Source organism: Anas platyrhynchos, chromosome 5 (assembly GCF_047663525.1).
Source record: "Anas platyrhynchos isolate ZD024472 breed Pekin duck chromosome 5, IASCAAS_PekinDuck_T2T, whole genome shotgun sequence".
Taxonomy (NCBI): Eukaryota; Metazoa; Chordata; class Aves; order Anseriformes; family Anatidae; genus Anas; species Anas platyrhynchos.
In genome coordinates this window covers 31,431,559-31,459,073 of record NC_092591.1, presented here as the reverse complement: position 1 = coordinate 31,459,073, position 27,515 = coordinate 31,431,559, and the positions used below count along the sequence as shown (strand labels likewise).

General features: G+C 47.1%; 3 protein-coding genes across 17 annotated transcripts; 1 reads left to right on the top strand and 2 right to left on the bottom strand.

Annotated features, from left to right (window-relative positions):
• The first annotated feature begins 246 nt into the window (after positions 1 to 246).
• On the top strand, positions 247 to 27,182 carry DNAJC17 (DnaJ heat shock protein family (Hsp40) member C17). Of its 15 annotated transcripts, none has more exons than XR_011809657.1 (14): positions 247 to 403; positions 2,219 to 2,288; positions 2,963 to 3,021; positions 4,595 to 4,682; positions 5,060 to 5,142; positions 5,583 to 5,679; positions 7,161 to 7,210; positions 7,725 to 7,802; positions 8,484 to 8,564; positions 9,332 to 9,460; positions 16,503 to 16,634; positions 16,722 to 19,735; positions 20,085 to 22,658; positions 26,644 to 27,182. XR_011809657.1 is itself a non-coding variant. In XM_027458300.3 (11 exons), exons 1-11 carry the CDS (start codon positions 326 to 328, stop codon positions 16,623 to 16,625), a joined length of 936 nt encoding a protein of 311 aa, XP_027314101.1. In that variant the 5' UTR covers positions 247 to 325; the 3' UTR covers positions 16,626 to 16,717. The 15 variants fall into 15 exon arrangements, 2 of the variants coding, with proteins under 2 accessions (XP_027314101.1, XP_021134279.2); XR_011809656.1 differs by lacking the exon at positions 4,595 to 4,682 and having other exon boundaries at positions 2,872 to 3,021; positions 16,722 to 16,789; positions 19,490 to 19,735; XR_011809653.1 differs by lacking the exon at positions 4,595 to 4,682 and having other exon boundaries at positions 2,872 to 3,021; positions 16,722 to 16,789; positions 18,821 to 19,735.
• C5H15orf62 (chromosome 5 C15orf62 homolog) lies at positions 13,596 to 14,841 on the bottom strand. The gene is made up of 2 exons (XM_013108387.4): positions 14,701 to 14,841; positions 13,596 to 14,269 (listed from the first exon to the last, which is right to left on the bottom strand). The coding sequence occupies exon 2, from the start codon at positions 14,143 to 14,145 to the stop codon at positions 13,615 to 13,617; it is 531 nt and encodes a 176-aa protein (XP_012963841.2). The 5' UTR covers positions 14,146 to 14,269; positions 14,701 to 14,841; the 3' UTR covers positions 13,596 to 13,614.
• Positions 16,981 to 25,105, bottom strand: GCHFR (GTP cyclohydrolase I feedback regulator). Its single transcript, XM_027458301.3, has 3 exons — positions 24,953 to 25,105; positions 22,492 to 22,586; positions 16,981 to 17,879 (listed from the first exon to the last, which is right to left on the bottom strand). Exons 1-3 carry the CDS (start codon positions 24,986 to 24,988, stop codon positions 17,756 to 17,758), a joined length of 255 nt encoding a protein of 84 aa, XP_027314102.2. The 5' UTR covers positions 24,989 to 25,105; the 3' UTR covers positions 16,981 to 17,755.
• Positions 27,183 to 27,515: the final 333 nt, after the last annotated feature.

Sequence of the window (27,515 nt, the reverse complement as noted above, 5' to 3'; positions counted from 1 at the left end):
CTGACACAACTCTCCACAAGGAGGGGTTTAGACCTGCGGGGAACGAAAACCGTCCCTCCCCTGCAAGGCCCGATGGGATTTGTAGTCCCTCGGCCGCTCGGCTACGCTGGCCGTGGCCCCAAGCAAACTACATCACCCAGCAAGCCTCGCGCCCTCCTGTGCTCTCTGGGAGAGGCAGGGCAGCCCATCGGCGCGGGGCATTCTGGTACATGTAGGCAGGCTCGTGAGCACCGCTGAGAGCAGGGAGGCGGCGGGGGGAAGACTACATTTCCCGGCAGGCAGCGCGGGCCGGGCGGCGGCGCGGGGAGAAGCCGGTCGCTCCAAGATGGCGGTCGATAAGGACCTGCTGCAGCTGGACCTGTACGGGCTGCTGGGGGTCGGCGAGAAGGCGTCGGAGAAGGAGGTCAGCGCCGTGGGGAGGCTCGGGGCGAGGCCGCCCCCTTCCCTCAGCCGTCCTGGGCGCCCCCGGCCCTGCTCTGCCGCTCCCCGGCTGGCCCTGGGCGGCCGGGAGGGGGCTCGGGGCTGGGTCAGGGCCAGGGGCTGCTCTCCTCCTCCCCTCACGGCTGCTCCAAGTGCCCGCTTGGTACCAGGCTTCTTCCTGAAGCGAGCCCCATCCAGTTGGTTCCTTTTGCCTCGTTTATGTACTCTCAGAAGCAAAGTTCCTCCGGTGTTTGCCAGGAATCCAGTTGCTAGAGGGCGTTCTAGGCGCTGTAGGCTCCTGGAAGTAATCTCGTTAGTTTTGCGGGTTTGGAATTACATGGTTATGTTGTTTTGTTAATTTAATAATTAAGTCAGTGCTAAACATTCAAAAGACTTGCACCACTGAACTGGGAAGGTGACCTGTTCCAGGGAAGTAACTCTCAGGGTAAAACTATGAACTGAACGAAGTTAAAAGGAAAACTTTTCTTACCTTAAGCTTTCTCACTTTTTTTTTTATTGTGGTAAAGAGCAGTAAAAGTACAACGAGGTAAAACTCAGAACTAAAAGACTGCCTAACCAGCAAATGTGCCAGGGACTAACTGGAAATTCTGTTGTAACCACAAAACAGGTGAACAAGCCAAATACAATTAATTCATAGGGTTGAATGAGATGAAGGGCTTCAAGTGGCATCAGTTTCACTGCTGAGCTAGTTACTGGAGCTGAAAAAAGGAGGAGGACATTACAAATGGGAAGTTATGATGTGCCTTACATTGGCAAGTGTACTTTAGAGTGCTGATCCTTGATGTAAAATACTTGAAGCAACCAACACAAGGACCGTTTGTATTCAGAGAGATTTTACTGAAAGACATGAACAAAGGGGAGAAAAACTGTTAAGTAACTTCATTGCTTAGAGAAGCTTTATCTGAACTTGCCATGTAAACAGCTTCTGGCATAGTCATGACTTAACTTGCTGTTTATTGGAGTCTCTCTCATGGAAGAGACGGCATTAGGCCTGTGAGGCTTCAGCTGCACATTTTCATTCCATCAGCTTTGTCCACCAGGTGGTGCCGGACCACCACTAATTCCACACAATCTAACAAAAAACTGGCAGTTGAGCAGAGCAGCTTTTGTTCCTTTCCTTTCTTGCATGCAGATGTTTCCTTGAGAATGGGAACTCAGTTTATTAAAAACTTTATTAGTAACTTAGCCCATAAAGTTGTCAATTTTTCTGTGAAGTGTAGAAGAGATTAAGCAGTCTGCAGTCCAAATTTCTTCACCTTGCCAAGCTCAATTGTTGTTCAGTAAATGTCCCAAAGAGCTGTAGTTGCAAGGAACATGGTATCCCTCTGGCTAGAAAACTGCCTCTGTGAACCAGACTTGGCCTTGATGATCAGGAGAATTAACTGCTGTAATACAGTGTAACTAGAGGTAAAACTTCCAGCTTTGAAAAGCTCAAACTCATTCAAAATATGGCTGCCAGCCTACCAAGTACCCTGGGCTCAAATGCTTATCTTTGCAGAACAGTGTGATCTAAAAGGGCAGGTCGCTGTGCTAAGTAGAAAACTGAGCTTTTCAGAAGTCTTGCCTTATTGCAGGAGACTGGTGAAAACAGGGAAAGGTATTTTCAGTGTGATGGGTTAATGGTGTGGTCAACATCAGAACTGGATTTATTTTTCTGCCAGGCCCAAGGGGCCCACCCTGAGTTGCTTTTTTGATTCTGTAGTGTGTTTTTTTCCAAGTTCAAGTCTCAACATGGACTAAATGGTATAACTGGCAGATCTCTGTTTGGCTCTTGCAGATTAAGAAAGCGTACCGCCAGAAGGCCCTGACATGTCACCCAGATAAGAACCCAGACAATCCCAGAGCAGGTAAGATGAAACTATATGGCTGCAAACCATATTGTCAAACCATATTGTGTTTATTGTCACGTGTGGAGACTCCTGGAAGTGTTTAAGTGTTTAACTTCAGGTCTCTTTGTATGTGATTAAGGGAATGCCTGGCTTTGTGTCATGTAATGCGTACATATGCAGGATTAAGAGTTCTTTGCAGCACTATCAGGTAGCTCAGGGTTTTAAAGTTGAATGCATACATGCTGGTTTTAAAAATACAAGTGTTAAGTCAATGCAGTGGGCAGACCCCCAACTTACGTGTGTATTCCTCCAGGAAGAGGGTCAGCAATATTGCTGTAAAATTGAGAGTTTGGATCTCGAGCTGAAAAGCTACTTTAGAGACAAAATTTGTTTGTAATGATCAGTCTGGCTGCAAATTGAAGAATTGTCTGTAGATGGGTTCTATTGAATTCATGTTTGCAAGGTTTCTCTTAAAAAGAAGTGGTTGGAGGTTTTTGTTTCTTAATTTGCACAGGTTTAATAACCAGATAACCAGATTCTAGTTATAGTTTGGCTTACAAAATATTTTGGAAAGATTTTTTTTCTTTCTGATGTTCTGCAGGTCTGTTCCATAAGGGATTGTCTTTTTTGGTTCATCTCCAAGCCACTGCCATGGTTTTCTGCATCTTACCCTTTTTTCTTCTAATTCCCAGCGGAAGTTTTCCACCAACTGTCTCAGGCCTTAGCTGTGCTAACAGATGCAGCAGCAAGGGTAAGGATGCCTCTCTCTCTGTAATGGTGGGATTGTGTGGTGTTACTCTGTGCGTGCATGCTGGAAAAGTAGTGGAAAATCTCATCCTGTCTGCCTTGCTCTGTGCTCTCTTCTCCAACTGAGCTTTCATGAATGCAAGTCTTGTCTGTACCCTGTTGTTGTCTGTGATACCAAATAGTAGGCACCAGATAAGGACTTCAACAAATGTTTTTTTCCTGATCTGGTGTGCTGGGATTAGCTTTGTTTTGTGGCACATGTGAGACACCGTTTTAATAATGTGCTTAACTGGGATATATTTGTCTTTTAAAAAGTAACCACCACTTTCAGGAGTGCTTTAAATTTGTGTGACAACAGTGTATTTGCAGTTTGCTGGAAATCAAGGTCTGACATAAATAGTATCTAGATATGTGATCACTTAGGACTCAAAACACTTCTTTCAATGGGGCATGAGAGACTTGTAAAGTGAAAAGCTCATAGTCATGATCTCTCTCCTTTTGCCGCACGCGCTTTGCAGGCTGCCAGATGTAGCTTGGACTCTCTGTTCTTGCTGCAAGGAAGTGTTTGAGTGCCTACTGCTCAAGGCCTGAAAGTAATCCAAATATGTGAAAGGAAAGAATAAAAACAAAATGAAAGCAGACCAGTATGAGCAAGTAACCCTATCCATCTGGATATCCATCTACTTGAGAGAATGTATATTAAATTTATAGATCGTAAGATTTAAAAGTATGAAATAGCTCTTCTCTTTTCAAATATTGGCAAAGATTGTAATGTTTGATCCAAGGGGCAATGGTGCTTTTGGTATCCAAGAAGTTTTTGGCTTCTACACTTAAAAAGGAAAAAAGTGTTTAGGAAGTGGTTTGCTTTCATGAAGGGGAAAATACCACTTTTTCTTATTTAAAACCAAGAGAAGAGCTCTCATGAACAATTATTCAAGCAAGGAAAATGCTCAAGTGATGTATGAGCTTCTGTGTAGGGCTATGCTTTACCTACTACAGAAAGGCTCTGAAGGGGGATTAACAAATTATTCAGTGGTTTGAGCAGATGTCAGTAAAGCTGCCAGTCTACCCTGTTTCTTAAGTCTCTCTACGTGAATGTTAATGTGCTATTGCAACTGAAGAATGATGCTCTTTGCTCTTGATATGTTCATGTAAGTCAAGCATCTGTCCTGCAAGTAAATTCTTCACATAAAATAGATACTTTTTAATCCTAAAACTATGCCCTAAGCCAAATCTGATTTGTTTCCAGTGCCCATAAAGCTACTTTTGGCCTGTTCCTGAAAAATATGTAGTTTTCCCACCTCTAAAGATGTGAGATTTTTTTTCTACAGTCCACTTTGCATTTACGCCTAGACTTCCTCATCCTTTCAGGCTCTGTTTGGAAATCCTGGGGCCTCTTATCTTTCAGGATATTTGTGTTAATGGCCAACACTTTTAGAAGTGTTAGCAAGAAGCAAAAAATGCTTCACCTCTTGTTACAGCAGTGTTTCAGTATCTGACGTCTCCTTTATTAACAGCTTTCATTTTTTTTCCATGTTGCTTTATGTGTACTTACTCTTCTGTTGGATCTCTGACAGGCGGCATATGACAAAGTGAGAAAAGCCAAAAAGCAAGCAGCAGAAAGGACACAAAAACTTGATGAGAAGAGAAAGAAAGTAAAGCTTGGTAATAAATCTTAATTTTCTCTGGGCTTGGAGTCTTCATTAGCTGGGTGCTTGCATTTCTTCTGCTGCTGGAATTCACCACTAATGGTTAAACTGCTCTTCATCTGTGATGGCTGTTTTTTACATCCAGTATAACATAGTAGCCATCTGAAATCTCTAGTAGTCATAGCTAGGGATGGCAAGTGTGACTTTTGATGACCATTAGGACAGCTGATACATGGCTGTGCCTGGGCTGAGGAGAGAGCAGAGCATCAGGTCTCTACTTTTGAATCTGTTGTAGACAAAGCAAAGTTTGGGATCATTCCCTCCAGCTCCGGACAGCAGTGTCAGCAGTGAAAATTTGCTTTGCACTGTTTTAATTTTGTTTTTTCTCTGCAGATCTTGAAGCCAGGGAACGAGAAGCTCAGACCCGTGACAGCGAAGAGGAGGAGATCCGGATCACAAGGACCTTAGAACAAGAGGTAATGATCACTTTTAAATTCTTAAACTGCATTTGAGAAGAATTGCTGAAAGACTTTACATTCATGATGCAAACCACATGAAGAGATGAAAAAAATGTGTAGCAGTCACTCAGCCTTTTGGATTAATGGGCTCTGTGAAAGAGGCATGTGGAGCAGTCTGGCAAATGTCGCTGTCCCAGGGTTTGGGGTTCTTTGTCTACTCTTTTGTGTAGTAGAGAGTAACAGCTAATGGGGTATATATTGGCTGGCAGGGACTGTGTCACTAGGATCACGAGGGGTGCAATTATATGAGCAATGGAGCTGGCATGGGGGAACGAGGGGGAGGTTTGCCCCCAGGATATGGGGATAAGACAAAAGTGGTCCTTGGCAGTCTTCAGCTGGCATGAGCCAAGTGTGGAACTGTGCACTGAGATATCCATGCTGTCTTACCTCTGCTCCAGATAATACGGCTGCGTGAAGAAGGCTCTCGTCAGCTTGAAGAGCAGCAGAGGCTCATTCGAGAACAGATCCGGCTTGAAAGAGAGCAGCGCATCCAAGGTGAGAATAGGTGAGACTGGAGTCCTTAGCCAAACTAAGTTGCCCCTAGGACTCTTACTTCTCTGCAGGTGGAACAGGGCTTGCATGCAAATGCAGCCTTCTGACTTGGTCACATTGCCACGTATAGGATCCGACTTAGCACCTTTTTCAGGGATAAGTCAAAAGAGGAGCTTTTCTGTGAGGCTTTTTTCTTATATGGCATATTTTTGCTCCTCTTCAATAAATATTCTAAAGCATTAAATGTGGAGGGCCTGATGTGGATCCCCACAGGTGTGCTGGAAGGAAACCTAAAGTCCAACTCATCTGTCACAATTAAAGCAGTCAGTGTTGCGCACACAATAAGGACTGTTTCAAGGTTGCCAAAAAATAAACCCACCACATGTCATTGGGGCTACTACCTATGTATCCCCATGAAAATTCTTAGTATCCAAAAGAGACGCAGTGAGGAGAATGAAGTTTTGCATAGTCTGTGGTTGCTGAGGTTTTACCTTCTGGAATTTAATTTTCTCCCTCTAGATCTTATGGGCTGCTTAGTAGCTGTGGTTAGTTTCCCTTGGAGGGGATGAGGCTCTGGGATTCTTGAAACTCACTCCCATCCACACATTTCTCTAGTGATTTGCCTTTTTTTTTTTTTTTTTAAATATTCTGTATTTCTGTGGGCTTAAAATGCAGTTTTATATTTCAGGAAGTTCTGTTCTGCTTTTCAAAACGTGTTAGAGTGCTGTTTAGGGCTTCAGTTCAATAGAAAAATTTGCTGTTTCTTGCTTCCTACCCCTTTTGTATTCTGGCTGTTGACATAGTGCAAGATTTTCTGCTTTCTCACAGGAAAAATGTTGTTCTAAGGAATAATAAAAAAGAATAGCACCAGAGGTCCAGATGCAGAAACTGTTTTGGCATCACCATGGGTTGGTTTCCTGTATGACAGTCTATAAGCTGTTCAGCCCACACTAACCTCTCTTAATTTCACATATTGGAAATTGGGAAGGGTGTTGAGCATTTAGTTACCGTAAATAACTTTTTGGTCCTTGGAACAGGAGCAGATTGCTATGAAGTATTTCACTATTAAGTATTTAGTTGCAGGGACTGATTCAATTCTTAAGCTATGTTTTAGCATTGGTTTTTTTTTGTCCTCCCTTATTTTTCCTCATTTGTTCCTACCAGCACAACCCCTTTGCAGGGAGAAATGTCACAGAATATAGTATGTCTCACACTTGTGTTTTTAACTCAGCTATTTTCTGACCTTGATCATGGGCAGCCTGGGCATCACGGAAAGAAAAAATGCAGGCATCTGATACTCAGTTTACACTACAGCTCGTACTGACACTGTTGTGTAAGATTTTTGGGGTGCTGAACTGATCTAGTGCAAAAGAAAGCCAGAAGTGTGCTTATTACATTCTCAGGGCAAATTTTGTGCTAATGCTCTTTAGCTGATGAATTTTTAACCATGTCCTTTTCATCTTTATTTTCTCTCTTCTCTGTAGGCAGGCAAGAAGGAAATGGAGCAGAAGGCAGAATAACTCCCAAACTCAAAGTAAGACATCTCTAGAAAGATGGGTTTTGGTAAAAACTGGTAGAACTTCTGCAGTTTTGGAAAACAGAAGGGACTCCTCTTCTGAACTGGCGTGCCCCTTTGTACAGAGGTGGTGAATCTCCTCTACTTAATGCACATTATGCATGCCAACAGCTCCCCCATGCATGTGTTGTTGTGTTTAAAGCACCCTTTTTCCCCTATCTTTTTCTCCTCTGCTTTCTGATCTGAACTTTTCAGCCATCTCTGCTTTAGGCATTGAGAAGCTTCTGTTTTTTACCCTGATATAGCCGTTAATATGCCTTCAAGTTTAATTTTAATTCCAGTAAGGCTTTTCTCACTGTTCCACAAATAATTTGTTCCCTTTTCATGCTGATGTTGAAGTCATTGTCTTGGCAATTCTGGGACTGTAGCTGTAAATAGCAAACTTGATTATTGTGCAGGTGGTATGAGCTGTATTCAGCGTGGCAACGTATGTTCAGCTGGACAAAATTAACTTGTTGCATTTGTTTCCTAGCTAAAATGGAAATGCAGGAAAGAAGATGAGACAGGAGGAGGATACTCAAAAGATGTTCTGTTGCGGATTCTCCAAAAGGTCCTGTCTGTTTCTCTATTCCGTGATCTTTCCCTGCTCTCAATGCTATAAGAATGGATAGTAAATTTTGGGAAGCTCCATGTGAACCAGAGTAGCTCATTTTCTTCTCTGCTGAGCCCTCTTGATCATGCCATTTCCAGAGATTATCGGCACAATCCATTATCTGTAACTGCTCCTGAGGTGCACTTCTGTCTTGTTCCCAGCAGGGACTCCTAATGAAACAACAAATGCAAACTCTTCCCTTTCAATGGTTCATACCCTTTATAAGGTTTAGACAGGCTGTGTGGTTATGGTGCACTTTTACCTTCACTTAAAGCACTATGCATTAACTTCTGAGGGGGGTTCGGAGGCAGGAATAGACAAACCTTTGATCTGATTAACCCCAGCATGTGGTCTGTATTTTCCCTTCATATGAGTATCTCCTGCAGCTCTGACTAAGCTGAACAGCCTTCTTGAATTAGGGCTCACTGGAAGCAAAGTGTGTAGCTACATGTCTCTCCAGCACTGTTTCCTGGAGGGACAGGAATTATGACGGCTTGGGATGAATGGGAGATTGTGCAAGACAGAAAGGGTGACAGCTCAAGCCTTCTGTCTGTGAAGATACCCTTTTTCTTTGCAGTTGCTTCGTATGTAAACTTCTTGTTTCGTTATTAACTTTTCTTTTTCTCTCTCTCCTAACAGTATGGTGATGTGCTAAATTTGTTGATCTCCAGCAGGAAGACTGGGAGTGCAGTTGTGGAATTTGCTACAGTTAAGGCTGCTGTAAGTCTCGTGGAGACCACAGATGTGTGCAGTGGAAAGTGGGCAAGAAGGTGCTTCAGAAGGGAAGAGTTTGCTGTCTGACAGCCTGGAAATGCTGCCTTGTCATTAAGGCAGTGGAGAAGGGTAATGAGAGTCTAAAGGTATAGATGCATGAAGGGAGTGGCAAAGCTTGAGGCGTAAACCCAGAGCAGATCATGCACATAAACAAGCAGGCTGTGCAGGTAAGCAGCTGAGGGAAGAGACACTGCTTTAAAGAGCAGACATTAAGCTATTTAACCAGCTCTCACTGAGGGTGAATTACCAATTGTGGAGATGGGCTTAATGAGTCTTAGAGGTTATATCAGGCATTTGCAGTTTAAAAGAAATCTAAATGTCTTGACTCACAGTGAGTTATAATAATTCATGTTACTGTGGAAGCAGAATGCATCAGTTACCTATGTTTTAGTAGTTCCATCAACTTAAATTTACACTACAAGAGTCTCTTTATTCCTTGTCACTGTTCTTTCACTTGATATATTCAAACAGTCAAAAAAAAAAAAAAAAGAAAAATTGTCTGTGCCCAGTTTATCAGAAGTACTGGCAGTGGTATTTTCTGTCCATGCTTGATGTGGGTATGAGCTTTGAAGGGTGCTTATCATGTAGGGCAGCTGTGAAATCTTCATTGGCATTGATAACAGGCTGAGATAGAAAATCTCTTAAGACTGTTAGTGAAATGTGAGGGAGCATGACCCAAAATTCAGATGATGATGCAATATTTTCATTGATAGGAGATGGCTGTGAAGAATGAAGTTGGCCTGACAAATAATCCTCTAAAGATTTCGTGGCTGGAAGGCCAGCCTCAGAACAATCCCAGCACTGTCCTTTCTGACAGCAGTAGTCAGCCTAGGACTTCACAGGTAAGGAGAACATAGGCTGCTGTTACCTAAGTCTGTTTCTATAGCAACCCAAATTTAAAAGCGTGCTTTGCATTTATGGTAAGATGCATTGATTCCTCGCAGAGCTGGAAAAGAAGCTCTTAGGGAAAGGTTTGGCTTTCTGATGATCCTTTTTATGCTGAAGCAGTGGCTTTTTTAAAGGACCTTTTGCCTGAGTAGCAGCACACTGAGGCACAAGCTACTTGAGTAACTAGAGCTTTGCAGTGTGTCTCTGAAAAATAAGGATGCTTCTTCCTCAACACGACACCTCAAATGCTATTTTGTTAATTTAGTAGACTTTGTGGGAAACCTCTGGCTGATAGCTCATTAAAACAGCTCTCCTAGAACGCAGCTTTAGGAAGGTTTGGTTACTGCATTCACAAGAGGATGGAATTTCAGTGCTGAAACCAAGCCTATGTTCTTAGGGGTTTGCAGGAGGGAAAAGAAAGTGGTATCATTGAATATCCTTGTAAAGAGGCCTTATTGTTTGGTCTGGGTTGCCTTCACCAGTGCTGTTAAAGCTTGGTAGACGCTTCAAGTACAAGGTGTTTGCTAACTCTTAGCTGCTTCCTGTTTATTCCACCAGATGATCAATCTGAAGTTGTTGCTTCAGTCATGAAATGCATAAAAGGCAACAACTAGTGGCTTAAACATAAAGCCAAATCTCTCCTTGAACAGGCAATGCTGCAGCAAATTGTTGGCTGTCAGTTACCCCCTGCTCCTGTTGCTTCTTTGGAGTAGGAACTATATCCACTTCTTTTACAGCATGTTAAATTCTGTGCTGTAGAGCTAAGTGTAGTATATCTCATGTTCTGCCTGTTTTCTGGTCTAGTTAGTAATTCCCTGAGAAAAGGTGCGAAGGGGCCTGAGATCTTCTGGTTATTTGAGTTCCAATTCAATCCAGTTCAAACTTCATGTGACACTTCCTTCCCTCTCCTTTTCCCCTGCCTTATGTGCTACAGGTGGCCTCAGTCCACATGTCTGTGTCTGTCAGCTTTGTATGTGTTCATGGCCTAAATATTGTAGTGGCTTGTGAGACTGTTCAATGCATTCTCTCCTGACTTTTCAGGTATTTATTTACAGAATTTACGCATCAGAATGCCTTGCTTCTATCCTAGTTTTGTTTAGAATTGTATATTCTGTCTGAACAGCCTGGGCTGAACCAGCATCATTTCCCAGAGATCTCAGGCAAGGCAGTTCAAGCATCTTAATTCAGTAGCCAAGCAGATCTTCATGTGTGATGTAGAACCAGTGAGCCCTGCAGACAGCAAATTCTCAGAGTTGGGTCAGCGTTAGAAGACAATCTGGGAGAAACCAGAATCAAGTCTGACTGTCCCTCACTAGTGGAGACAAGAACTGGCTCTGAAGAGCTTATTCATACCTGAAGGGGTCACTAGTGCAAAAATTGTTAATGGATTCTTGCCTCAGTGGGTTCAACTGTGAAAGACTTAGCATTTGACTAATTTTGGTTGTGGAAAGAAGCCAAGACAAAGCTTTGTTAGTTTGAAACTGCAGCGTCTGCCTGCTGCAGAGGATTAGCCTGGTGGAGCCAGCAGCAAGGCAGGGCGGGCTAAAGCAGCTGGTGGTGTTCGTGCTGCGTGGAGGTGGTGACTCATTTCTGTCCAGCACACCTTCATCAGTCCTGTGCTAGCTCTCAAAATGGTGAGGAGTTATGGCCAGTGACTTGCATCCTTTCCCAGGAGTTTCATTTGCAATGCTTTTTCTTTCTACTGCTTTTGTGTAAGCAGCTGCAACTCTTGCAGTGTAGCCTTGCTGTCTAGGCTAAGGTCTCTGAGCTGCTCTGGTTCCTTTTCCTACTCCCTACACCATGCCTTCCTCAAGGCCTGCTGCTGCTTCCACTAAAATGTTTCCAGAACATGTCCAGAACATTTCCAGAACATTGGTCATCACTTCTCTTGGCTGTGTTGCTTCTAGGTGTCTTATCCTCTTTGTTCTCAGCTCTTAAATTCTAGACTATCCAAAATGAGGTCTTTTGAGTATCAGTTGCCACTGCTCCAATCTACTTCCTTATCCTTTCATACCCAGTCTGGCTTTCCATCCATCACAGACTACATTCTCATTTTCAAGCTGCACTAATTTCATTCTGATTGAAGCTGCCCTCATTTCCTCTTTGCTCTCTCTGGGTAGCTCCTATTTTTGTCTGATTCCACCCCCTGCTTGCTCCCACTCGGTGCAAATGAAGCTCCTTCCCTGCTCTGCTTCAGAAAACAGCTGAAGAGCTGCACTGTTCTCATGGCAACACACTCACTACTCATCCACTTGTGCTCTATGCGTGGGGTACTCAGCCAGGAGCTGTGCACCAAAGTCATCAAATAATGGAGAGCTGCAGACAGGCTCGACCAGGGCAGCTTTGGAAGCAGTTCCTAGGTGAAAGCAAGACTGCCTGCTGAAAGGTTGTGTTGTGAGGAGGTGGCAAGCTGCAAATTACTAGCCTCCATGTTTTTTACTGGCTTGTTTAGTCCCACAGCAAGGGATGAGTGTTGTCCAGCAGATTGTGGAGAACTGCTGGAGCTGAATGGGAGTGTTAAGCTTGAATTACGAAAGCTGTGGTTTAACTGCTATTACTCTAGGCAATTTGAGAGCAATGATTGCTTGATTGCTGCAGCTTTGAGTGGCTCAAAGCATACAAGGACTATACAGTGCTGTGAGGAGCACCTTTTGCCTCTACAACAGCAAGAAGCACTTCTTCATGAGAAGGTCAGCCTTGCATCTGTACTAGTGGTATCTCCCTACTAGTGCACCACATTTGTTTTGGGCCATCCATTCAGCCACAGTAATGTGCTGACAAACGCCTTCTGTCTGGCATTCTCTTGCATCTTTTCTAAGCTCCTTTGAGGCTTCAGCAAATTCATGTTATCTGACTTTACAGCCTGATAGGAATCTAGTAGGTTGAGCTGTCTGTGCCTTCTCTGCATTCTGAGCACTTTGCTGTAGCCTACTTCCAAAGCTTATGGTTGTTAAGGTATGTAGTGGTGTTCCTTTTTTTTTTTTCTTAAAAAGGGACCTGTTCTCTAATCTAGCTATGAAAGAAGTTAAGACATCGGTGACCCAGTAGCTTCTGCAGTGTCTTCTTAATAGTTCACCCCTGATCCTGCCTAAAAGGTATTCAGCCAGGCAGAGTACTTCCAGCCTGCAGGGTGAAGAACTGTGCTCATTTCAACACTAGATCTTGGTCCTGAGCTGTGTGCATTTTCCCTCCCAGGGGAGGACAGAATACTAGCAGCTCTAGCTGTTTCCCAGCCCAGAAAAGCAGAGCAATGCTGCTTTCCCCTCCCTCATGAAAACCTGAAGTGCCAGAGAGGATAAATCTTGGTCACTGTGGATAAGGGACCTGTGCTCTTGCCTTTGTTGGTTTGGCTTGCTACCGATGAAATGAGGCAACAAGACATTTCCAGTCACAGATGCATTTATTCTTCCATGTCTGTACAGCTGATAGATCAATGCATGCTTCAAGCAGCAGTATCTAGAGAAATTTCTTCTGCTAGTAGACTAAATGAACTGCTCTTGCTGCGTTATGAGCCTATATAGATGCTTACCTGTTTCCAGGCTGGGAGTGCCAACTGCACTTGAGTTAGGGGAAAAACTCACATTTAAAAAAAAAAAAAGAGGAACAGCTTTGATTCTTCACATCCAAATGTGGTGGGAGAAGAAACATCAGTTTCTGTCTCTTGACCATTGCCATGGGTTTTGAGAAAACAATTGCTCCTGTCCCCTTAAAAGCTGCCTGCTTATCCACAAGTGATGTATGCCATACCCCTTTCTGTCCGTGCTCCGCAGTGTCACAGCCACATCCCCCAGATAGCAAGTCTTTTGCCAAACAATGGCATTCTTCTGTGAGTTGGAGATGCACAGTCAAGAGTGGGAAATTCCCAGCGTGGAAAATGGAAACTTGCCCAAAAGGTTCCAGCAGACAGTGCTCTCATCTAGGCACGGAACCTGTCTGCTCCCTTCCGAAGGACTTCTTGGCAAGGACAAGAACAGTCTGTGATGGGTAAGGCAACAACAACAAAACAGACCACACACAACAGGGGTGATGCAGTATCCTTCCTCCTGTTAGGACTAGAGAAACTGGCACCAGCAGTAGGTATATGTGATATGTTAAATGATAAATACCTTCAAATGGCGTAATCTCTTGGATTCTGTTTCCTGAGGGTCTGCAGAACATCCTCAAGAAGCGATAGCCCCAAATCCACTTTGAAGGACAGGAAAGGATCAGACAGATCAGAAAGAGTGGTGCCATTCTGGGAACCAGTCTCTGAGGTCCCACAGTTTGTAGCCTGCTCCTTGTGGAACTGAGTTTGAGTGGCTTTGTGGTATTGATGAGCAGCACCAGAAAAGGAGACGTCAGAGTGAGAATCTGTATGATCAATGATATTCGGGCAGCTAGAACTGTCCAGGTACAGCCGGGGAGGCTTAGGAGGTGCTTGTGCCTTGGCTAGGTTTTGCTCACTCTGACATGACAGGTAATCAGACTTGTCCTTCAGTTCCCTCAAGCATTCCCTCTTCTGGCACTGTCCATCACTGTCCAGTGTGTGGCTGTTCTGATTCAAGATAATGACTTGGTTGCCCAGCTTTTTGTGTCTCCTGAGTGAGAAACGTCTGAAGAACGTTGTGGACTTAATGGATCCTCTCCGCCAAGTATCCATGCTGATGAAAGGCAAAGAGAAGAAAGAAAATGCTGACTCTTCACAGTCAGGTGTTGAACTTCAGTCGCAGGCTCAGCAGCAAGCCACGCAACAGGAACAACTTCTTCCTTCCCTGTTCCTGTAGCTGGAAGGAAAACAGAGAAGCTCGTATTGCAGGAAATGCAAACTTCACACACTACATCCCTGTGTTCAGGAGCAGTTGCCCCGTCTTACATGTTAGGGAGCCTCCTTCAGTGGAGAAGGAATGGCGATGTCTGAGCTTATTAAATCTGTGCTGCAGAAACAAGCTGGTGAAGAATAGCAAAGGCACACAGTCACCATGAGAACAGATTTAATCTAGCATCTAGAACAGAAGGGCACTCTGGTACCATGGTAACCAGCCACCTTCATGGTGAAGGGCACGGTATAAAAATCTCAGTGGGTGGTTAGGAAGGGATCTGGTGACTCAGTCACACTGAAGAAAACCAAAGAAATAGTGGAATGGAAATTTAAAAAGCAGCAAAATGAAGATGTAAAAGATAAGCATTAGGAAAATTGAATGCAAAATAGACTTACGCTGTGTCGGAGCGGCACCTGAGTCCAACAGGCAGAGGAGAGAGACTGCTGAAGTTCTTGGAGAACGGTGACCACCACGCTCACCAATACGCTGGGATGGTGGAAGAAGCAAGTCCAGGGATGATTCAGCCAGGTTGGACCCAGAGCGGTAAAAATCCACGCCGCCTTCTCTTCATGTGCCTCTTGTCACTGCTTCCCCGGCTGCAGTTCCCTGTGCGTATGTATTTGTTTTGAGCCAAGCCCTTGCTGAGTCAGCCACGTCAGAAACTGGGTTTTACACTATTGGTAATTGTCAGGATTGCAGGAAGTAGGTGTGTAAAGTGGCAAAGCATCAGCCCACACTCTGCCTGAGGAGAAAGCAAGCTCCCTCAGAGGCACCCAGATTGCTTGAGAACAGTCAGTGTGAACGTCAACTTGTAGCCCATCTCGAATCAGACTGCTTCTTCCCTTTGTGCTCTCCCTACTGTCACTTCTGATGGCTTGTTGTATCAGCAGGGCTCCCAAATGAGGCCGGAAATAATCTCTTCTCTGTCTTAAATGTAAATCCAGAGTGTGAGGTAGAGATTCAGGTTTGTATGGGTGACTCATTTGCATGAGTCTCATGTAGGCTATTTCATTCAGCCAAGCAGATGTCAGTAAATATCTGTGGTTAGTGGACAGAAGCTTTGAAGAAACCTTGTTCTGCCACTGAGGTCTGATACAATCTGGTGCTTTCTCAAACACTATGAAAATCTGTGCTGCGCAGTACCGAAAGGTTATTTCATTCATGCAGTTCCAAAGACACCAATTACAGCATACCAGTCTCTTAATTCCCCTGTTTTTTCATCTATTGTGGGCTTCTATTTTGTCCTCACAGCTAGGCACCCTGCAGCTGGAGGAACCACTTTGCTGGCACATGGTAGCAAATGTACCCTTGCACTGTTTTCCTGCAGAAGCTTTTGCTTTTCGATTGTCTTTTCAGCCCTTCTATTTTCTGTTCAAGATGTCCTTAAATCACCACTAAATCTAGTTCCTAGAAAAATTAGTGTGATTTTTTGTTCACCTTTTTCAAGATACTTTTATTTCTGCCTGAACTGTCAAGCGAATGAGATGAATGTTTCCAAGCATTGCGGCGCGTTGAATACATCTGAAATCAGTAAGGCCACCTACTAACGCTAAAAGGCTTTTGAAAGCAGAGTGCCAAAACCGCCACTTTGCTCGGAGATAGCAGCTGTCATTTGCTGCCTACATTTATTAGGTAGTCTGCAGTCACCACTTAGCTGACGTGACAGTTGCTACCACACACAGCAGAAAGGCTCCAAGAGCTTTTTGAGAACTGAAATTCTTGCGCCAAGTTTGGGAACGTACCTGTTTTTTTTTTCTGTGTAGCTGCTTTCGTGCCTAAACCACAAGGGTTTGATTTTATGGCATTAGCCTTTGTAACGGATGAAGCGTGTGCTGGACTTGCAGAGCAAGCTTGTCATCCAAAATAACCAGCTGTGTTTCCCCATCCAACCTCTGTGAGCGAAGTTGGTGAGAGGAGTTGGGGATCAAGAGGGTATTTCAACCACCCTGCCTGTCCTATTCTTTGTCTTTCCACTGACACTATCAAGGGTCAGTAGTGCTGTTTGCTATGAAGCCAACCATGTTCTGTAGCCCAGGCAGCTTTCCCACCTTACCTGATTTCCCTGGTGTCATACTGCTATGAATGGTCTGCCTGACTCAAATGTGGGTGTTGTGAGTGTGGCTTTCGGAGGGGGGACCTGTGGGAGCTTTGCAATATATGCTGTCCTTCACAGGTTGCGTTTGTTTTTTGCTTCCAGGCATCTGTGGTCTCAGAGAGGGATTACGAGAGCCTGGTGATGATGCGGATGCGCCAAGCCGCAGAGAGGCAGCAGCTGATTGAACAGCTCAAGCGGGAAGATGAGGAAGAGTCTCACACCTAGCAGGAGAGAGTATGGATTCTCCCCACCCCATCATTCCGTTTCCAAAGCTGTTTCTTAAATTAAGCCAATAAACATCCTTTTTTAAAACTGTTGTAGGAATACAGACTGCACATGACTGCAGTGCTTTCCAGAGAACAGGGAAAGATGGCTGCATAAGCTTCAGAGTAAGTGTTACCCTGTCAGTTTGCGTACTCAGAGTAGCTGCTCAGTCAGAGGACAGGATTTTGAGACATGTTATCTGAACGAAAACCAAACCTTTCAAAACCTGGAGCTCTATAATTCCTGAAAGCTTGCTTGGGAGCTGTGAATCCAGCAGGCTTTGGGCGCCTCAGAACAAACCACACAAAGACGTAGGTCTCTTCAGAGAAATATTTTATTGGGGTTACCTTTACAGCAGAATTGATGCCCAGTCCCAGACAATCCAGCATTGCAACTGCTGCTGCTATGTTTACAGAGCCAATACCTGAAATGTTCACAAAACCTTTCTGTGCTGATCTAAGGTATTTCAGGAACCACCATGTTATGCTTGAATGGCACTCTTCGGACTGAAAGTCTGATGCTGATAGCCATGATCCAGTATGGGATGGAAATTGGCCTTGCTGCTGAGTGGAGGGGTTCTCGAAGAGCACAGTGTGAGATTAGCAGTTCCTGCTTTCGTTTTGGGGATGAGGCAGTATGCCATCTGTGCTTGACCTCCCATCCCTGCCCCCCTAGGTCTGGGAGGAGGCATATTCTGAGCTCCCATTTAGCATGTACCTCCAGGACAGCCCTGAGGAACAGACAGGCAAGTCTGCTATTTGAGCTCCTTCCAATGCATGCTAAATAGATTATTAAAATGTAAAAAGATGGTATTTGCCAGACTGCCATTTGGATGAATGTGGAGTTAAAGCCATCTGTTGTGCGTGCCTGATACAGTCTGGGCTGGGATAGCTTCCTCCCCCCAGGCCTTATGAAATGGCAGGGATGGTGAGTTTCCATTAGGTGAAGACTTGCCCCTACAACACTCCTCCCCCCACACCTGAGCATCTGGAACAGAAACAAATAACTCAAGGAGAAAAGCTTGCTTTAAGTCCTGTGTGAGGTGATTGCCAGCAGGGTCCTTCCCCAGATGGAGTGCAGAAGTCTCTTCGCTACTCCTTGTGGAGGCACCACACCAACGTCTGGCCCACGCCTGTCATGCTGACCACGCGGTAACCATACCTCTCCAGCTTGTCCAGGACTATCCGTGGTGCATCGTCCACGTAGTACTCCCAGCTGCAAGCAGGAAAAAGGAGAAAGATGAGGTGGAGAAGGAAGAGAAAAGAATTTCCTTGTGGCACTGAGTCTGCATTGCTAATAAACTGGTATAAAACACTGCATTGACCGCAGCTGGCATACTGCCTCTGTGTTGCAACATCTTGGTTAACCAGATGGGGAAAGACAAAACCCACAGCTTCTAAACCAAGGAAAAAGCCTGCCTGGAATGGAATTCAGCTTTAAATTGAAGTGTGGTTTGGGGATCAGTTGTACAAAGCTATGATGGTTGATGGTTAACTGGGCTGAAACTGCAGCGGCAGGAGTTTGCAAGTATGCATAGCTCAGAATTCATGGAAAAATAGGGTAGTCTCTGCAAAGCAGGAAAAAATGTAGGACAGCAGCTTCAAACAGTGTTGTAACAGCACACACCAGCTAGGGCTTTTTCTTTGCTTTGAGAGCATAGCTGTTCCCATGTTCCTGCAAGTAGCAGACCGAACTAACAACTTGCTGGGCACAATACCTCCCTGTTACCAGGCCCTGTTTGCTGTTGCTGGCAGCTGGGCCTCTGTTTACATGGCTGGGCTGTTCTGGAAGCTTTTTACAGACTGATTCAGGTGTTTCAAAGTAATGGGAGGCCAATATTTTATGTACGTCAAAGCATGTCTGTGAGTCAGGGGCTTTTGTGAGCCTGTGCTCAAAATTTGGGGGTTGGGAGACAAAAATGCTGCCTTTAGCAAGGCGTTAGGCATTCAGAAAAACAGAATTCCTCTGTCCTCAGCACAGCTGCCAATAAGATGGAGCACAGGATCCTCTACCCTTGCAATTCACAGTGGTTGTATGCCTGTGGATGTCTGAGAACCGATACTTGGGATCTTTGCCTTGCTTTTGCTCCTTTACAGTTTCTGCCAGCTCTGTGCATTTGGAACAGGAACTAACCTTGGCTCCACCTGGTCCTTCAGGCTCAGCAGAAGACCTGAGGGCTGTGAGAATGCTCCCACCATCAAGGAAATTAGGTGGTGGTTGTGGAGAGGAAGAACAGCACAATACAGACACACAACGTGCTGAATGAGCTTGGGAAGCAGCAGAGCCAAAACGGCAAGTGTAACCTTCAGCACTAGCTTCGGCAGCCTTTCCTTTCCGTTCCTCTAACGCAGCCATTTGGGCTGAAGTATTTATTCAAGCAGATGGGATGAGCTTCATAATTGTTCATTTCTTAGATGACTCACTGTGCCAGATAAGCTGCTAATGATGGGCTATGGGATCTTCGGTGATCTTGCTTGGGCATCATAACAAAGCCTGTCCTGACTTTCATACCAGTAACAATAAAAAAGACGAAAAAGCATTTGCAAAGTTTCTAAGGTTGCAAAACATTAATAGTGGTGAATACTTTTTAAAGCCTAAAATGACACTAAGATGTGAAAGTTTTTTTCAGTTTCTCAAGACAGACTATACTTTGCTGTAATTATAGATGTGGTGTAAAGATAATATGTATTATTATAAGTGTCTTTGAACTTGATGCTTTCTCTAAGAGGCTTGCTACATACCCTTCGGATTCACATGTTCAAGTTGGTAAATATTATTGCCATGATGCAGAAGGAGCTGAGGCAGGGATTGTTTGCTATTTGTAGGAGCCTAAAAAACTGACTGGCTGAGCTAAAAGCAGAAGACAAGCTGAGTTGCCTAGGGCCTTAAACACAACTCTGCGTTGAATGAAACAAAAGATCACACACAACGTGTATCGAGCACACCGCCCTCTCCGTCTGAATCAGGATGGAGTGGCTGGGAACATTTGTAAAGCCTTTCCTCCCAGCTGAGAGCCAGCAGGGAACAGAGAAGTCGCCTCAGATGGGAGAGGACTTCTGCACTTGCACATTGTAAGTACACGACCCTAGCTGCCTTGCCTCCCAGATGTACGAAAACTAGACAAGTGAGTGGTGCGTGGGGATGGGATTGAGCCGGAACAGGAGTATCCTCCAAACGTGGGGATTTCTAGCCTGTTTTGGAATGACTTTTAAATAGAAAGTAGTGATGGAGCGATCTCCTGGTGATACGCACAGCAGTCCTTTTAGCTTCCTTGGGGATGGGTTTTGACTGTGCCCCTGGGAAACAGGTACGTTAGGGCTCTAGTGGCTGCCTTGGACCTCAGCTCCCACAATCTGACAAGCAAGCGTCAGCTTTCATTTCAGGCCCAGCAGTACTGATTAAGAACCCTTATAATTACAGGAGGCACTTATAATTACAGGAGGACATCGCCGACTGATCATCCACACATGCACGTCCACCTGGGCATGCAGGTTGCCCAAGAAGCCCCTGTTCTGCAGCAGCCAAAGGTCAGCTTTTGGTTTCTTGACCCCACACGGGCTTGGGCAGAGCCTGGCTCTTCCCTGACCCAGATTCCTGTGGGGTTTTGCCCCTGCACGTCAGATAAGGGACTGACAATACGTGCTGGCAGCTGATGCAGCTTAACAATGTGCCATTTGCGGGAGCTGGTGCAGAACTGCATAACAGAATTCATGCTCCCCTTTATTAGAGGCAATTAAGCACTACATCTGTGTATTACAGTGCTCCAGCTGGTCTGTGCTGCTTAGAGCTTTTCTTTCAGGCTCCCTCTGAGCTCCTTAGGTCATGTTTAAGGTTTTGGGACTCACAGTGCTATGGAAAGGGCAGGATTTGTGGCATCCTACTGCCAGGCTTACTGCTAGTGCAGCCCTGAAGCCAGGCAGAGGGAGAATCTTGCTTGGCTGCGGTGCTTTCCTTCCTTCCTGGCCGTTTATTGTTTTTTTTGGCAGAAGGGTGGATGGGGCTCACCCCGCTGGCATGTCGCTGCGCCTCTCGGGGTGTCAGCAGCCACATTCCTGCCGGGTTGTTTTCTCCACCCCCTGTTGCTCAAGCGCACCCGGGGAAGATGTGCTGCAGGGAAGCAGTGGGGTGACCCTGGGTATGACACAAGCTGTGACAAGAAGCAGGTGGGGCAAGAAAGAGCCCAAAATACCTACCAGGCCACAGATGGAGGCTGCAGCAGAGGAGATTCAATAAAAAATTCCCCAAAAGAAGCAAAGTCTGGCACTCCTGTTCCTTCCAACTCTGCATCTCCTCCCTGGCTTTTGGGGCAGGCAGCGTGGGGGGCATTTTGCCTTTCTTTGCTGTTCCCTTACCCAAATCTTAGAGTCGCCTCCATCTCAGGAGCACTTTGTCCTCCTTGAAGCCTCTTCTGTTTTTCCCCTCGGGTCTCCTTTCTCCTATTGCATAACTCCCTGCCTGCTTCTGGGCTCGGCTTCACAGGCAACAGCATGAAGCTGACACTGCTGCCAATCTCCTCGCCACCCACGGGGTTGGGAATAGCAGCATGGAGATGGCTCAGCCCTGCAAACCCACCCCAGAGCTGCAAGCGATGGAAAGGAGCAATTGGAGAGGTCAGGATCAGCCCTCCTGCAGAGGCAGGTGGCCCGAGTTTGCATTCAGGAGGGTTTCTCTTCACCAGACAGCCTTTGATTTTTATTTGATTCTTTTTCCTGCTCTTTAATCTTCTAGGTTTTTGGTGCTGCAGCAGTGGAGGAGCTGGACCTCGATGCTTGCCAGCCTGGTGCTGAGGGGGTGGGTCTTCCCAGCCCTGCCGGCGGCAGTCTGAGAACATTCTGGGACCAAGAAGCCCCTTCTGCTTCACGCCTGGTTTTCCTCCTACTCCTCCTCTGTGCTGTGGCGCGAGTGGGCAAGCTTGAGCAGAAATCTGACTGTTCCCCTCTGTTTTAATTTGCATTTGGGAGGGGGGTTGTTTTGCTTAGTCTTGGAGAAAAACAAGAAGTTGAGATACCAAATGGGGGGGGGAAGTGGGCCAAGATGTAAGGAATAGGATGGCAGCATTTCCAAGTTGCACCCTCCTGAAAGCTGTTGTCAAACTTGGTGTGGGCAGAGAGAGACGTGGGGATGCAGGGAAGTGTCAGATATGTATGGTTTAGGAATGCACAGGGTGGGGACATGGAGCAGCTCTAACCCTGGGGCTCAGCTGCCCAAGGAAAGGCATCTGGGGCTGTCAAGAGGGGCTGGCTCGGGTGCTCAATAACGGGGAGAAAACTCAAGCTAGGGTGGGGAGTGGGCAGGACAGGCTGTGGATGAGCATCTGGGGTCATTTGGCACCAAAACAGGCCGGAGCAAGGCTGTGCAGGAGGAGGGATTGACTCGATTTGCTCCTGAGCATCTTGGGGCTGGAAATGGTAACAAGACAGAGGTTTGTCTTTGAGAGCTAGGGATGGGATAAAGGCAGATAGTTATGCAGAAAGATTCAAGTGCTCACTGTGCCTGTTTTATTTCAGCCAGGGCATGTGTCAGGTAGCAACCAGAAGCATCCCAAGCATGTAAGGATGGGGAGAAGGTGGGTCAGGAGCTAAAACGGGGTCACAGTGAGGAGAAAAAAAAAAGAAAAAGCATCACCTCCTGATGTGTCAGGAAGCATTTCCTTGGGTGAGCACTAAGAGGCAGGGCCAAGGACACGTGTGTGCCCCTCCAGCATCGAATTAGTGCTGGGATTAAAAGTGGGTGTGCAGCTGGAAGGTGCTGTGGTGAATACGAGGAGCGATGCCCTTGGGTAAATCTGGAGAGGAGAGAGCCTGAACCATCATGGAAATGCACTTACAAGTGGTTCCCCAGCATGTTCCTCTTGGTGGCCCCCAGGTAGCGCATCAGGCTGGGATCCGAATGCTCATCTCCCACCATGGTGGGGCCAACCTCCTGCAGGGAAAGGCAGCAGAGCCAGTGAGCAATGTGCAGCCACGTGGTCAACCCTCCCCGCTCCTCGGGACGGTGAGTGGTACCAGGAAGGGAATTGTGTCCTCGGGAAAACGAGGTTTCCAGTACCACCCTTAAGAGCACTGATGTAGGTTCCTTTGCCTGCAGGAGCAGAGGCAAGGTGTCTCAGCTCAGGACAGAGCCGCCCACGTGTCCCAGGAGGAGACTTTGGTGGCTTTGCTCCTGGAGAGCCACCTGCTGGCTGAGCTCACGGTGCCTCTGCTCCCTGGGATCCAGCTCTGGGAAGTCTGTAGGGCAGCAGTGGGATGGGACTCGTGGCCTCATCACACAAAACCAGCAAATCTGTTTTGAAATGAGTCCCCAGGCCAGTTTGAGGCTGTCTGCCTGTGCTGGCAGAGGACGGCTTTGGAACTGCTCTACTAGCGAGGAAGGGTGAGAAGATGGGGACGAGGAGGTGCTGTGGGGTGGTTCAGGCAGAGGAACACCCATGGGATGAGGCAGGGCAGTCACGCTCTGTTGGAGCAGCGGGCTGCAGCCGTGAGTCATCGCCCCATCAAAGCCACCAGGTGGCTTTCACACATGTCACATGAAGGGGACAGGGACGTTGTCACTCAGCGCTCCAGAGGTGTTATTTTGTGAGATATTCCTGGTCTGGACAATTTCCAGAACCAAGTAACAGGCTGTAGTGGAGAAGTATAGCTCCAGCGTGACCTCCAGAATAACTGCCTGCCTCTGGACTGTCCCCACACTGATGGGGAGCATCCAGCCACCCCACAACACCAAAGCCAGAAAAAACAAAGACCACAGCCTTCAACAACAACAAAAACTTAGGGTTTTTAATTGATTCTAATAGGTGGAGCTAGTACTCCCTTTTAACTCTCTCTTTTAACACTACACGCAAAAGTTTGCAAGTTAAAACTTTCTGAAGAATGTCCCCACCTGCTGGCACTGCCATCATCAACCTACATTAATTATCAGTAATTTGTAACGTGTGGAGGGCTGCTCATCCCTGAGTAGCACCCAAAGCAACTTAAGCATCACCCAGCTCCTTTCTGACCCCTCTCCATCACCCCTTGGAGGAAGCTCAGCCCTGGTACAGGACAGGGTCTGTAGGCAGTAAAACAGCCAGGCACCCTGACAGCAACAACAGTAGGGAATCGGTATTTGGTGTCCCTGTCACCACCCCAGCTGCTGCCAGCAAAAGACAGCAACATCCATCCCCGCCCTGCTCTGCCAGCACAGACCCTTTCCAGCCGTGGCTGGATGCCAGGTTTCAGGCTGTGAATGTTTGCTTTGCGCTGCTAAAGAGCAGAGTTTCCCAAGTCTGCGGGGCAAAGTGCGTTAACCTGTAGGTATTTCAGTCCACCCTGCTGTGTACGTTTCCCTGAAACGCTACAAAATGTGTCCGTGGTGTGACACCAAATATCGCTGCAGACAGAGATGTTTTGGTGCAACAAAAACTCCTCGGACAGACTGCATCTCTCACCAGACTCCTGCCAGCTCATTGGTTTGCTCTTTTCCCCATCGCACCCTTCCCGTTGCAAAACCGCAACATCGCACTTTGGCCTTCAGACAGTGTTTGATATCGTTCCCCTTGGGAAAACAAAAAACGAACCCTCTAGACATCTGCCTGCTCCTGTGGGCCGGCAGGACATGCTGCTTGCCAGTGGGGCAGCAATCACTAGGAAGCAAGGTTTCCTCTGTGCCTTTTTAGGGGAACAACGGGTCTCAGCTGCAGTCCCTGCCGTGGCTTTGGGTGCTGTGCAGCCACCCTGGTGCCAGTAACACCCTGCCCTTTGGCTGTGGCTGTGTTTTCCACCGTGGCACAGCCAGCGGGGCTTTTTGGGGAAGAGAAAAAACCTACAGTGAGCACACGTGGATTACTTTCTTTGACTTTTCACAGGCTCCTGCAACAAGTTTCCCAAGCTTTCTTGCTCACTGTTTGAGGGGAGCAGAGCAGCAGGGTGCTCTCCTGCTCCCACCTCACCCAGGCAAAGGGTCAGGACGAAGGGAGGAAAGCGAGGGTGGCTGCCCACAGCCCTGTTCACCCAGCAGCAACCCCAGCCCCTTGGGGCAGCCCCCACAAGCCCCCCAGCAGCAGGTGCAGGGCGATGCTGCGGGCAGCAGCACGGTGCCTGGGAGGAGCCCCCCATTTCCATCTCCCCCCCATTTCCATCACCCCATCTCCATCTCCTCCGTCTCCATCACCCCCATTTCCATCGCCCCCATTCCCATCACTCCATCTCCCCCATCTCCACCGCCCCCCTCTCTGTCTCCCCTCTCCCCAGGCACTCCCCCCGAGCCCCGCAGCCCCCGGGGGGAGCAGGGCAGCGGCGGGGCGGACTCACCATGCGGATCTGCGTGCTGACCAGCAGGTACGGCATGCTCCCGACCCCACCACCGCCGTCGCCACCACCCCCGGGGGCTGTGGCCGGGGGCGGCCGCTCCCGTCCCGCCCCGCCGCCGCCCCCGCTCCGCCCGCGGGGAAGGACGCGGCCGCCGCGCAGATCCCTCCCCGAAGGGGAGCTCCCCGGGGGGCTCCCGAGGTGGCCCGGGTGGTTCAAGAAACCGTAAGGGTTCCGCAAGGGTCCTAGGTTTGCTCTCCGTACCCCCCCAGAAAAAAAAAGGACGAGGAGGTAGAAGGAGATGGGTGATGGAGAGGAAGGTGATGGGTAGGGAGACGAAGGGCAGGGAGGTGGTGGATGGGGAGATAATGGATGGGGAGATGAAGGAGAGGAGGTGAAGGACAGGACGTGATGGCTCTAGGGGTGATCAAGCAGGAGATGATGGACGAGGAGATGAAGGACCTGGAGTTGAAGGATGAGAGATGATAGCCCAGGAGGCAGTGGATCAGGAGACACTGGACCCAGACAATGAACAGCGAGGTGATGGACAGGGAGATGAAGGACAGGAGATGATGAATCTAGGGGTGATGGAGCAGGAGTCAATGGACAGGGAGATGATAACCCTGGAAGCTGTGGACCGGTAGACATTGGATACTGAGGCAATGGACTGGGAGGTGATGGACAGGGGGATAATGGATAAGAAGATGATGGACAGGGAGATGGAGGACAGGAATTGAAAGACGAGGTGATGGCTCAAGAGGTGCTGGAGCAGGAGACAGTGGACAGGGAGATGAAGGGTGGGGAGACAAAGGACCAGGAACCAGGCAGCGGTGAGCCCAGGACCCTGCAGCTTTTATCTGGAAATGTGATGGTTTAAATGCCTTCAAAATTTCAGGGGCAGCTCATATCTCAAGTCCAGAGCATCAGTGCTTCCTATGTGGGAGCTGATGGAGGAATTCCTTCCTCAACACCTGCTCTAGCTACAAGTAAAACAATGAACATTTCTGCAAATAACAAATATTTCTATAACCTCAAAACTTGCACAGAAATCTTCCCATGCACCTCATCAGCAGCTACAATCAACTCCTACTTTTCTTACTGATCTACAGAAATAAGGCTTCAGGAGGAGGCAGAAGGATGTTCCCATGTGGCCGAGCTCAGGCTGTGGCACATTGTGTCCTTCCTGCCTGACCTGGGGCCAGTTTATCTGCGCTGCCACAGGTTACTGATTAACTCTGGCAGGGATTGAGAGAGAAAAATACACATTTCTGCTCACTAGTCTAAAGGGAATACTCTGAAAGAACCATTTTTTGCTGTTCCTATCATGTCTGTTGGTTTGGGCCTGACAAAAGCAAAGAAACAACAAGACAAACTAATGGACGTTGATGTTGTCATATTCCTGAAGTGTGCCCCAAATATCCTGATGTATTCATTTTGAGCTGTATGTGGATACCTCACCCCATAGGTTAAACCCCTGCTCATTCAGATCACCTGCATGCCCAGAATGGTCTTCCCAAATTCCCTGGTGTCAGAACAGGCCAAATGTTTGTTCCTAACACTTATTTTCTGGTGTAAACATGCATTTGGCTTCTAACATGAGAAACTGAAGCATAATTTTGCCTCCATTACCCAGTGAATGAAAAGGAAGTGCTTTCTCCTGCTAACTTCAACTCGGTTGTGTTTGCTTCCTACAGGAGCTCCCAAATCCACCACCCATCCGGTGACCCGGACCAGGCAGTCTCTGCTGTGAGTGTGTTCTCGTCCCACTGGCCATGGGAAGATGCCCAGAGATGAAATCCAGACCCTTGCATCTCTCTGCAAATTAAAGAGAAAAAAAGAAGGAAAAAAAAAAACATCCAGGGCTCTTGCAGCGTGGCGTGCTGCCAGGTGCTTGCTCTCGCTGCCTGCTTTGGCTCTCGCAAGGCTCTTTCTTGGGGGGGCAGGGAATAAAAGAGAGGAAAAAGAAAAACAGAGCCTGCACACAGTATTTTGGTATTGAATTTCCTGTCGAGATACTGAAATCTGGGAGGCAGCCCAAGCACTCTGCATGGCAGTGGCGTGAGAGCAAGCCATAAAATGCAGTGCAGTACAGCCCAGCGGTACCATCCATCATCAGAAAGCAATTATCGCCCCTTGGCGCTGGCTCCGACCTGTCTACTTAAAGTCATGGTTGGACATGGGCAGCAATAATATGTGGAAAATAAAGCAAAAGGTCGCTTGACTCTGCCATAGATCATTGCACTGTTACAAGAGTGGCACATGAAGAGCTCTGCTTTTCCCCATCTGACATCAGTGACTTTTTCTGGTAACACTCCCTTCTTTCTGCAGCTCCCAAGACTGAAAGAGGGGAGCTTTAGCTAAGGCGTTAGGAAGAAATCCTTCACTCAGAGGGTGGTGAGGCACTGGCACAGGCCCCATCCCTGGAGGTGTTCAAGGCCAGGTTGGATGGGGCTTTGGGCAACCTGGTCTGGTGGGAGGTGTCCCTGCCCATGGCAGGGGGTTGGAACCAGCTGGTCTTGAAGGTCCCTTCCAGCCCAAACCACTCTACAATTCTATGAAAAGTAAC